Below are 12,149 nucleotides of genomic sequence, written 5' to 3'. Positions count from 1 at the left end.
ATATATATATATATATATACATATATATATATATATATAATATATATTATATATATATGTGTATATATATATATATATATATATATAGGTGTATCTTGATCAGACTATTACTAGGTCTATTTCTAGTTTAGACTTTAAACCCATTTAGATTATTCAAAATGTAAAAATATACATCATTTAAAAAACTGAAACATGCATTTTTTTATAGGGGTTAACTGTTTTGTGGCTATAGATGAAAAATGTAGTTGTTTGGGGGGAGTTCGGTATTTTTCCGAGTCTTTCAGCTGTTGTTATTATTATTGGTTGTATGAGTAATGAATGTGTGAGGTGGTTTTCAAGCCAGGCCTGTTGCATCACAGTTAGATATGTATACCATCACAATTATTGTTGGTGAGACATTTTTTTAAAAGTCTTTTTTTATATATATATTATTGGTGTAAACTGCAGAATATTTTCAGATATTTCAGAACCTGATTTTCTTTACTTTTATTATTTTCCAAAGCGACAAATGTGTTTCAAAGTATTGAAGTCTGTGTTCATGATAAAAGCACTCTGCTTTCAGAGCTTTTTGAAACTGCAAAAATATTCGGCAGAATAAAAATTCCTCATCAGAATTTTCATATGAGACACTGAAACGATCTTCATCATTCTTTGTTCCTGCTCTCAAAGAATCAAATCAAATCCTTCATCTGTGCAAAACTCCCTCGACATCAGAGGCTGCAGGCTTTCTTGCTGCTTACCCATTAAATGTGAATGAGTTGAAATTAGATGCTCTTAAGTAACTTTAGTTTTTAAATAAAGACGACTAAAGCAAAATAATCTACCAGTTTTATTGAATGAAGTGGCAAAGACACTGTAGCAGGAAAGATATTTCTTTCTCTGAATCCTTGGCTGTTCGTAGGAAGGGACAAATCTAAACTTGATAGCATAATAGAAAAGTCTCTCTGTAACAGCAGCAACAGCTTGACTCGGTGCAGGATCTGTCTGCTCTTTAATATCCTGAACATCAATCTCTATGCAGTTTACCAAAGTCATATCACAAGATGTAGTTTAGCTCAAATAGCCCTCACCTCTGCTATTTACATGTCACATTTATAAAAGAAAAAAAAAGAGTCTGCTTGCTTTAAACACACATAGAACATGGAAATAGCCAGGGATGCTGCCTAAGTGGGTACAAATTATTAGTTTCAACATTTTCATTTCTTTCACACTCATGAATATTTTTTGCAGCCAAGTTCCTCCAGGGATGATGTGCCACATGTTCTGGATGTTTTTTTTGTGTTTTTATTTTTTTTATTTTTTTACTTACACCTATCTCCTATTATGTGTGCCAATCTGTTCCTTTCAAGCTGCAAATCTTTGCACCATTCAGTCTATTGTTGCCCTGTCACAGAGCCAACAAGGGACTGGAAAATACTCTCCTCTGTCTGAAAGATCATTTGAAAAATAAGCAGCCTGCCGATTTCCATTTTGGTGTGTGGCTGCATCTAGACATAAGAAGTCATTATTGAAAATCCAAGATGGCCACCACCATATACATATACAGTTGTCCCTCGCTACGTTGCAGTTCGTTTATCGCGAACTCGCTCTATCGCGTTTTTTCAAAATAAGATTGGACATGACACACAATTGGCTGATTGATGGATGATACGCATGATTGGCATGGAATTTTTATTTAAAATGAATTATTTTAAATTATTTCGCACCTGCTGCACCTTTGTGCAGCCCATGCTGCAGGATAAGCTTCCTCTGCAGCTGGTCAGCTGTTCTCCATGCTTAGTGGAGAAGTGGGCGTGGCCAGAAGCACTTGCATGAGGCTGAGAGCAGCGGAGGCAGAGAGAGGGAAATCATGACATTATGTGCTCTATTAGAGCGTTTAGAAACCTTGTTTAGAATATTGCAAGAGTGTAGGAAGGGTTTAAAACGCCTTTATATGTACACTGCCTGGCCAAAAAAAAGTTGCCACCAGAAAAACAAAAGGTCACGCACTAATATTTCATTGGACTGCCTTTAGGGCAGCACGGTGGCGCAACTGACAGAGCTGCTTCTTCTCAGTGAGCAGGTCCCCGGTTCAAATCCCGGTCCGAGGGCCTTTCTGGGTGGAGTTTGCATGTTCTCTCCGTGCATGCGTGGGTTTTCTCTGGGTACTCTGGTTTCCTCCCACAGACCAAAAACATGCATGTTAGGCTGATTGGTAACTCTAAATTGTCCCTAGGTGTGAGTGAGAGAGTGAATGGTTGTTTGTCTCTATGTGGCCCTGTGATGGACTTGCGACCTGTCCAGGCTGTACCCCGCCCCTCGCACAATGATTGCCGGACTAGGGCACCGGCAACCCCCGTGACCCAAAATGGAAGAAGCCGGTAAAAGATAATGGATGGATGGATGGACCGCCTTTAGCTTTGATTACATCATGCATTCACTGAGGCATTGTTTCAATAAGCTTCTGCAATGTCACATTTCCATCCAGTGTTGCATTAATTTTTCACCAAGATCTTGCATTGATGACTAGGCACTAGGTATGATGGGTGCATCACTTCACCTGCCTCTCTTCTTACCCTGATGCACTCATCACTCTGGAACAGAGTAAATCTGGACTCATCAGACCACATGACCTTCTTCCATTGCTCCAGAGTCCAATTGTTATGCTCCCTAGCAAATTTAAGCTTTTTTTTTTCAGTTAGCCTCACTGGTTAGTGATTTTCTTAAGACTACACAGCTGTTCAGTCCCAATCCCTTGAGTTCCCTTCGCATTGTGCGTGTGGAAATGTTCTTACTTTCACTATTAAATATAACCCTGAGTTCTGCTGTTGTTTTTCTTCGATTTGATTTCACCAAACGTTTAAGTGATCGCCGATCACGATCATTCAGAATTTTTTTCCGGCCACATTTTCTTCCTCGAAGACGATGGGTCCCCTCTATCCTTCCAGTTTTTAATAATGCGTTGGACAGTTCTTAAACCAATTCTAGTAGTTTCTTCAATCTCCTTAGATGTTTTCTCTGCTTGATGCCAATGATTTGACTCTTCTCAAACAGACTGACATCTTTTCCACGACATGGTTGTTTAAGAAATGAGAAGCAACTCATTGCATCAGTTGATGTTAAATAACTTGTTGCCAGCTGAAAGATAATCACCCATGCAGTAATTATTCAATAGGATGCTCGTACCTATTTGCTTATTAAATCCAGGTGGCAACTTTTTTTTTTTTTTTATCCCATTACTCACTCATCCCTTTGTGCCACAAGCAAAATTAAATAAATATAAATACACGTTTGTTCTTGTGTAACTCCTATCCACTGGAGAATCTTGCATCCAAAAACATTAAGGTTAACTTGCATTCTCTGTTTAATTCCAGTCCAGAAAAACTCATCTCAAAAACTAAAAAACATTCACTATTCAAATCCCTCACCGATGGGTGACACCAATGTGCCTTAACTATAAATGTAACATTTCTACTAGTTCTACATTTTCAGTTTTAAAGCAAATATGTTAAGCTGAACAAGATGGCTGCGTTGTTAATTATCTCATTTATTATGTATTCACGTTACATAAAACCAACAATGAAATCAGATCAACTCCGTACCTTTAGGATTGTCTAATTTAAAATATTTTCTTACATAGTTGGCTTTATTGTGTATTTTCAGCCTTGCAGCCGTTAAGAACTGATCACAGACGTATCAAAGGCATACTGGGTGCAGAGTCAGCAGTGGATCTCTGTGATCTCCTTCATCTGTCATGGCTGCACGTTGCTGCTCGTCTCTTTGATCATGAAAATGACACTCTGTTGTCGAGTAAACAGGCCTGAGTTTATAACTGAGTATTTATAGGATTAGTTCAGAGAATATTATTCTTTAGATCTGAGACAAAACTAGGAGGAGTGAGGGACTGAGAGAAGAAGGCACATCTTTGAATCTGTCAGCTGAATTTAAGATAATCCAACTGAATGCACTGTTTCTGTAAATTCTCTGTAGAACCTGGCGCTAACGATCATAAGTTTAGCTGTAAATCACTGCCACCTGTGTTTTCATGTAATTTTTGGATGCAATTGCTGGTATTGTTGACAGAATATGAAGTTGCACCTCATTTTAACATTTGATTCTAAAGGCATTTAAATAAATTAAAACCATCTTTCAAATTTTGCCAAAACTGACAGAATCAGATGCGAAGGAGTTAATAGGAAACTGATTATTTTTCTCATTTTTCAGAAAGTGATTGTTTTTGCCAACACAGGTGCAGAATAAAATGGCTAAAAACAAAGAAAAAGAAAAACTAAAAGTAAGCAAGAGAGAAGAAAAAAAAAACTTGAGATGGTACATAAAGAAAAAAGCTAAACAAAACCAGGAAACAGAGAAAACCAGAAATCTTTATAATAACTGAGACAATTAGAAAAATGTAATTCAGGTGTGATACAGACAGGAAGCAAAAAAAAAAAAACTAAGCACATTGAACAATAGTTGTTAGGTTTTTAAAATGAAACAGGAAATGAGGAAAATATGAAACAAATAATTAAAGGCCTAGTATTCCTGAAATGGATGTTTAATGGATGTTGCAAGTTTTGAGGGAGCGTGCAATTGGCATGTTGACTGCAGGAATGTCCAGGTTCAGAGAATTTGGCAGTACATTCTACCGGCCTCACAACCACAGACCACATGTAACCAGTCCCTGCGTTGGTTGTCCATGACATATGCATGCCCATACAGTAACCTCGTCGCCACAACGCTGACATCAGCAACCACTCACCCACACAACGCAATTCGTCTGTCGCCTGTCCTATACAGTGAAAACCAGGATACTTTCGTGAAGAGAACACCTCTGCAACGTGCCATACACCATCGAATATGAGCATTTGCCCACTCGTATAGGTTACAATGACAAACTGCCATCAGCTGAAGACCCCGATGAGGATGACGAGCATGCAAACGAGCTTCCCTGAGACGGTTTCTGACAGTCTGTGCAGAAATTCTTTGGTTATGCAAACAGGTTGTTGCAGCAGCTGTCCAGGTGGCTGATCTCAGATGATCTTGGAGGTGACGATGCTGGATGTGGAGGTCCTGGACTGGTGTGGGTGAATGTGGACTGCAATTGTGAGGCCAGTTGGATGTACTGTCAAATTCTTTGAAACGCCTTTGGAGACAAATTATGGTAGAAAAATGAACATTCAATTCACGATCAACAGCTATTGTGGACATTCCTGCAGTCAGCATGCCAATTACACACTCCCTCAAAATTTGCAATATCTGTGGCATTGTGCTGTGATAAAACTGCACATTTTAAAGTGGCCTTTTATTGTGGTCAGCCTATGGCACGCCTGTGTAATAATCATGCTGTCTAATCAGCATCTTGATCTGCCACAGCTGTGAGGTGGATGGATTATCTCGGCAAAGGAGAACTGCTCACTGACACAGATTTACACAAATTTGTGAACAATATTTGAGAGAAAAATGCCTTTTATGTACAGAGAAAAAGTATTAGATTACTGAGTTCAGCTCACGACAAATGGCAGCGAAAACAAAATTGTTAATTTTTTCAGTTCCTTCAATGTATATCACAGCCTTTATTGTGTGAATTAGTGTCATTTAGCTGTCTGCCTTAAGAGTTTCTTTAAAAACTGTCCAAGTAGTTCATGAGAAGTTTAGCTAACAGAGAGACAACACTTATGTCAATGTTTTAATCAAAGATGTCACACCATGTGTTGCCCTCTAGGAATGTGTTGTGAGTGATGCATTATAGCGATGAGTTGTAGCCATTTTTGTGTGTGCTAAGAATGCGTTTCTCTAGCAACCATCTTGAATCAGCTTATCTGACCAAATTTTTCCATTTTATAAAGTTTGAAAAAAGTTTGTTCAGCAGTTGAGATATTTTGATAATGGTACACGAATGAATGCACACAGAGTAAAAAAAAAAAATTATAATAATTATTGCCAGGCTTTCGCTTTGAGCGGTGGGGATATAGCCACTGCACTAGAATATTTATATTACAACTGAAGAATGATGTTACAACATGAAAGCTAAGGAGCTGTAACTTTTGTCATTTTTCTAAGTATACTGATAAAATTCAGATTTAATCAGTCTTTTTTCCATGATTTCCCTCCTCTGCTGTGTCCCAGGTGATAAATGCCATAGAGCAGGACTTCAGACTTCCAGCTCCCATGGACTGTCCTGTAGTGCTGCACCAACTGATGCTGGACTGTTGGCAGAAAGACAGGAATGCGCGGCCAAAGTTCCCAGATATCGTCAGCATGCTGGACAAAATGATCCGCAACCCTGCATCTCTCAAAGCCGGCATCAACAACATTCCCCCTGGGTGAGCAGCGATATAAACTCATTTGCATAACCAAACACTCTGAGTGATACAGCTGATATTCTAAAATACCCCTTCTCATATCTGCTCCCTGCAGTCCTTCACATCATCATCCTTTGTTAGACCGGGCAGCTCCAGACCTGAGTAGGGTGAGCTCAGTGGAAGACTGGCTGGCTGCGCTGAAGATGACCCAATATAGAGACTCTTTTATTGGCTCGGGATTCACCTCTTTGCCGCTTGTCACAGAAATCACAGCTGAGTGAGTCTGCATTATAAGCTGTTTTCCATCCGTCATCTTACACTGCTCATCCTGCCTGATCTCTATCATGTTTACCAGGTGGTTGGTTGACTAGATGTCCATGTAAACACTTCTTGTTTTCTGTGTATGTCTGTCTTACTCTCTTCTATACTTTTCAGTCCATTATTTATGGCCTCTGTAATAAACGGGAGTTTTAAGTAGAATGTTTGGTTCATTTTTTTTCAAACCTAAAGAGCTTGTAAAGAAGGCAAACATAAAAAGAAGTTGCAAACCAAACATGACTGCTACTTTGCATCTTACTTTGACTTTTACAGAACCCCTTCTGGGCTGTCACCAAAGCTGGTTTTCTGCCATGATGGACAGTAATTTGCCATGTGTTGCTTACAGCTACATGCATTTAACATAGACTTGGGCAAAGGCTAGAGTGAGATTATTGCACAGTACTGGGACAGTTGTGGCTGAGTGGTCAGAGCAGTCATCCTTCAATGCAAGAGTTGGGGGTTATATTCCACCAACAGTCACATGGCAAAGTGTCCCTAGGCAAGACACTGAACCCTTCATTGCCTCTGATGTGTGTTCCATCGCTGTATGAATGTGATAAAGCACTGATTAATCTTTGTACGGACGTTAGAGTGCTGTATGAATGGGTAAATGAGTGCACAGATTGTAGTGTAAAGTGCTTTGAGTATATTGATCATATAGAAAGACGCTGTATAAGTACAGTCCATTTACCATTTACTGTACTGGGGTTTGAACTGGGTCTGTGAGTCACCAGAATGTTGTCCTTCACACAAATCCCTTACACACATTTTTTGACAAAAGCCTATGGAGTAGAGCTGTCATTTCTAACCCGGGCCCGAAGCCCGGCCCAGCCCAATCAAAATTCAGGGTGGTCCGGGCCATGATAATGTGCTGGATGGGCAGGCCAAGTCAATGTCTGGCTTTTGATTGCATCAGCAGATCAACCGCAATCCAATTATATGGAAACATGGCTTGCCATACATTCACCAGCTGCACACGGCCATTTCACTGCAAGCTGACCGGCCTTGAAAGAGGTAAAATAAACTTCAGTTAAGCTTCAGATGGGACTATACAGGAAGCGATCCATAGCCCAAATGGATGTTCATTCAGCCGCTGCACTCAGCGGACGCGTGCGGCCTACGACCCAAACAGGTGAAATCCCAAAGCAGACATGCCAGAGAGGGATTTGATGCACTTTGACGACCATGAAAGGACAAACACCCCCTCAGCTCCAACCTTCTGCCCCTTTTTTTTTCAATCGCGTGCATCCGCTGATCGTTAGTAACTATATAAGCAGTCAAAGCTTAATTAAAAATGTCTGGGGGTCGGGGTTTGTGTTCGGACCTGTAATTACTGTTATTTTGTCGGATCGGGTGGGGTTCGGAAATGATGGCTACGGGCTGGGGCCAGGTTGGATCAGATTTTTTGGGTCCAAATGCAACTCTACTGTGAAGCCCCCAGATCAGGACAACAAGATCTTGCTCTTTAGGATGAAGGCAGTCAAGTACATGTGAAGGATGTGGTCTGTGGATAGTCAGATTCAGACAGTGGGGCAATTTACATCAAAAAGGGAATATTTTGTCAGACAGGGGACAGAGAGATATAATACCAAAGGGATGGGAGGTAGCACCCTGTACATGAGCCTCATAGAGCGCCAAATTGGAGAATGGACAGCTACCTATCCTCACTCTGTCCTGGATGAACATCGGTGCAGAAACAAGGCGATAAACTAACAACAGGAGGATGTTTTGCTGTCCAAAGTCTCATGGAACTTCTACAGCTTACTGTATGCTAGTGTTAATTATGTTTACATAATAATGTCAGTAAAAAAAGTTTTATTACTTTCTGCAAACAATTCTTGAACAAGGCACCGTTATTAGATATGAACCTGGTCACCATACATTAAACAGGGACTGTCATTTGGTCCTTAATTGGTTAAAATGGATAAAATGCAAAGTGTGCATGGATCAAAAGACATTAATTAAATGTCCTTTAAACGTACCAGTGTGACAAAGGTGGAGAGAAGGTATATGAGCCGGTGAACCCTATTTTATATTTCATACAGACAGAATGACTTCCTCTGAGAAAAACGACTGGACGACCTGGCTGAACCCTCATTCCTTGGGTTTTTAATTTGTTCTCTTTGCAACATAAATTCAGCGTGGCATGAGTATTTAATTAGGTTCTTAAGCAGCTGCCCACGTTACAGACGTTCATGGCCAATATAAAGCAACGAGTATGATGTCGCCTGAAATGTGTTGGCATGTTTTGTTTTGCATGAAATGCCTAAGATGTCCCATTAATATTTTCAATTCCACTTTTATAACATGATCCAACCAAAAGCTTTTTAAAAAGTCATGTGAATTTCAAAGGGTTTTGTTTGGAAACAAATCAATAGGAGAAAAAAAATCTTGGTTTACTTAGAAAATGTGAATATGACGTGCACAATTCTTCAGACTCAAAAGGAAAACGGCACATCAGGTCCTAGTGGATCAATAAACACAAAAAGCTTCATTTCAAAGATGGATAAGTAGATTTATCTTTTATGTTTTTATTCCAAAGCAAGCAATGATTAAGACCATCGGCAAATATTGTCATTATAATTCCGTTAGCAGCAACTTTCTGTGTGAAGATGACTCATACAGTATCTCTGTTTTTGCAGAGATCTGCAGAGGATTGGAGTGTCTCTTGCCGGACACCAGAAGAAAATCCTGACAAGCGTCCAGTCAATGAGGCACCACGGTGATGACCAGTCTCCTACTGAATCTGTGTAGCCACACGGAGACGTGACACTGCATGAAAATGTGACCAGTGTGATGGAATGGGTTGTTCTTCCACACTTCTATTTGAGCCACTGAAACCTACGTTTACCAGTTCTGAAGATCTTGATCATTTCCTTTCATGACCATTTTGGTTGTTTTAATGACCGACTGGATCTGTCTTGGACATATTCTTCATGGCATCCATCCACTAAAATTGGAACATCTCTTGAAATTTAATATACCAGGATTATTTGCTATAAAAACTGGAAAAAGAAAAAAAACTACACTGTGGGAAATAAAAGCAAATTTCTGACCTTAATGGACAAAAAAATCACCAAAACCCTGCTTACAAGATTTGATTTCAAACACTGCGCTGACAGATGAATGGAAGACGATGTGTTTTTGAATAAACCGAACACACTCCAGTGAAGAAGAAAGTGACAGAGCAGACAATCGTATGAATGATCAAACTGGACCAAATGTTGGACCAAAAAAAAAAAAAAGTTTCTGGATACAAGACGCACACCAAGCCTTGTTTCTTCCAGCATGTTGTGTCGTGAGTGCTTCAATGTGTTTGTGAAAATTGCTACGATTTAAATCACGAGTCAGTTTTTTTTTTTTTATGGGACCTTTTCAATCTATCTTCACATTGAAGAGTCTGTACATAGTTATATTTGGAAAGTTTTATTTTCCTTTTTGCTAATTTATTTCAACTTTAGCCAAAAGCACCATTTTACTGATGTATTTTTGACTTTTAAGTCATAAACTTCACTTGAATCATCCTCAACAAACTTTGAAATGTTGTCAAAAATATATATTTTTTTCTTTTTTAATGTGACATTTGCCTACAGAAAGAACATTGATGCTTTTGTTCACACTCAGACACTTTCTGAACATATTCAAGTAGAGATCTATGGCAATACAATCAGAAGAAGACAAATGTACTCATAAATGTGTCTTTTCAGGCTATGAGGTAATTATGAGGAGTAGAAAAAAGAAAGCAACTTTAAATGAAGAGGAAAAACTGCTTCAAAGATCCACTTTTTGTCAAGTCCAGAAAATCTCAGAAGAGATTACCATCCAGTGTTCTTGTGATTTGGCTGCAAAATCCTAAAGCTGACAGCAAGTCAAGTGTTACTGCAGTGCATGAACCAACCAGAAATCCAGTCATGTTCTGTTCACGAGCAGAACAAATGTCTAAAGTGTATGGCTGCCATCCAGATGGCAATCATCATTCTGCAGCAGGCAGCCTGGCGGGGTCCTTTGTTTTCGTACATTTTTTCATTCGCCAGCAGCCGGACATGTCTTTGTTGTCAGGCTGTGTTTTGACTCAGCTCCAGATTGACACCTCTGATTAATGCTGTTGTGCCAGTCTGCTGATTAAATAAGCTGAAGTGACCTATCCCTGTTCTCATCTGCAAACGGCAACCTTTTCAGCGCTCATTCTACACATCCAGCCAAATTGATTTGTGACAGATTGTACAGGAAAAACATTAAAAAGAAGCCAAATGCTTTGGGTCAGGAAGAAAATTGGTGAATTATTTATTATGTGTCAGCACTTAATGTGACGTTTGACTCCCTGCTCAAAAAGGCTTGATCTTACTGCGGGCACTTCACTGGAGAAGTCCTTTTATCTCAGCTCTGTGCGGATTACCAGCTGGGGAACAACAGCAGCATCGCTCTGCCTTCAGCCTGAACTTCTGCACCAGTGTCCCACAGATTACTCATCACTGGGTATTATGATTTCATTTGTCATCATCTGAGAACTCAGCTCGCAATGACAGGACGTGTTTCCACTTCTTCGTTGCTCTGCATTGCTGGGATGTTCAAGTCTTTTTTTTTTTTTTTAACAACATTGTGACATTGAAAGTTCTGCAACCATCATGCAACAATGCAGCCATTCCAGTTTTCATTTTTTTATTTCCTTTTTGCTGAAACTCTTCTCCGACGGTTCAATCTCAATCACATTTGCTGCTTGGCAACAGCAGCTTATTGAACGTTTTATCAGGAAGCACCGAGATCAACTGGGAGCGTGTCAGTGGTTCAGAGGAATAATTTGTTGTAAATAGATGCCTCTGGAAAAACAGTCTCAGCGATAGCTCAGGGGTTTAATAAAGAGCGAGACAACTCGTGTACCTAAAAGCTCAGATTGAATGCCACCTGAAAATGTCATGTGGAAGAAATGAAAGCAGCCAACGCAGGCAGGCATATAACGTGCAGCTGAGTGTGATCTGTTTACTCTTTGCTCTAGTTTTTCTAAGTTAGATCTAAAGTTTCGAAGGCTGTTCCCATGTCAGTGTGTGCATTTACAGGTTTGACCAGCAGGAAGCATCACACAATGTGATCATTTATCAGAAAATGTGTGTTTGGGTTCACAGGGAAGGCAGGCTTCTTGCTGGGATGTATTAAAAAAAGATAAATCCACCCTAAGTCTATGCCTAAAAAAAAAGAGGAGATTAACTCTGTGTTTGTGTGTAAACAAGACTGGGGCCATGCAGAGATAAAACACTCTCTGATTATAACTGTGCTGAATGTCTGGGTTCATACTGTGTTCTAGTTCAGCTCTGAAACATTCATTTATCGTCATTTTTCTTGTTTTCTCTTTGTGTATTGGGGGAGAAATAATCTCCAAGCTCCCATCCGCAGCCATCTTTTGACGGTTTAATTTTTTAAATATCGCAAAAAGTCAATAAATAAATGACAGGTGAAATTTGTTTCTAATTATATGAGCTGCATTCTTTATCAGTGCTACTGTACTCACTATAGTGTAGCCAAATATATATATATATATATATATATATATATAGT

At 39.5% G+C, this 12,149-nt stretch overlaps 1 protein-coding gene across 1 annotated transcript in view; it reads left to right on the top strand.

The window, feature by feature from the left end:
- The window catches only part of LOC119430583 (ephrin type-B receptor 1), a 100,245-nt gene extending 90,395 nt beyond the window's left edge, over nt 1-9,850 (top strand). The window contains exons 18-20 of the mRNA XM_037698015.1: nt 6,106-6,302; nt 6,397-6,558; nt 9,242-9,850. Coding sequence (XP_037553943.1) covers nt 6,106-6,302; nt 6,397-6,558; nt 9,242-9,353 — 471 coding nt within the window. The 3' untranslated portion in view covers nt 9,354-9,850. The remainder of the gene's footprint in view (nt 1-6,105; nt 6,303-6,396; nt 6,559-9,241) is intronic.
- The last annotated feature ends 2,299 nt before the right edge of the window (nt 9,851-12,149 follow it).

This window comes from Nematolebias whitei, chromosome 3 (assembly GCF_014905685.2).
Source record: "Nematolebias whitei isolate Nwh7 chromosome 3, NemWhi1, whole genome shotgun sequence".
Taxonomy (NCBI): Eukaryota; Metazoa; Chordata; class Actinopteri; order Cyprinodontiformes; family Rivulidae; genus Nematolebias; species Nematolebias whitei.
This window is presented reverse-complemented; position numbering and strand designations above follow the sequence as displayed.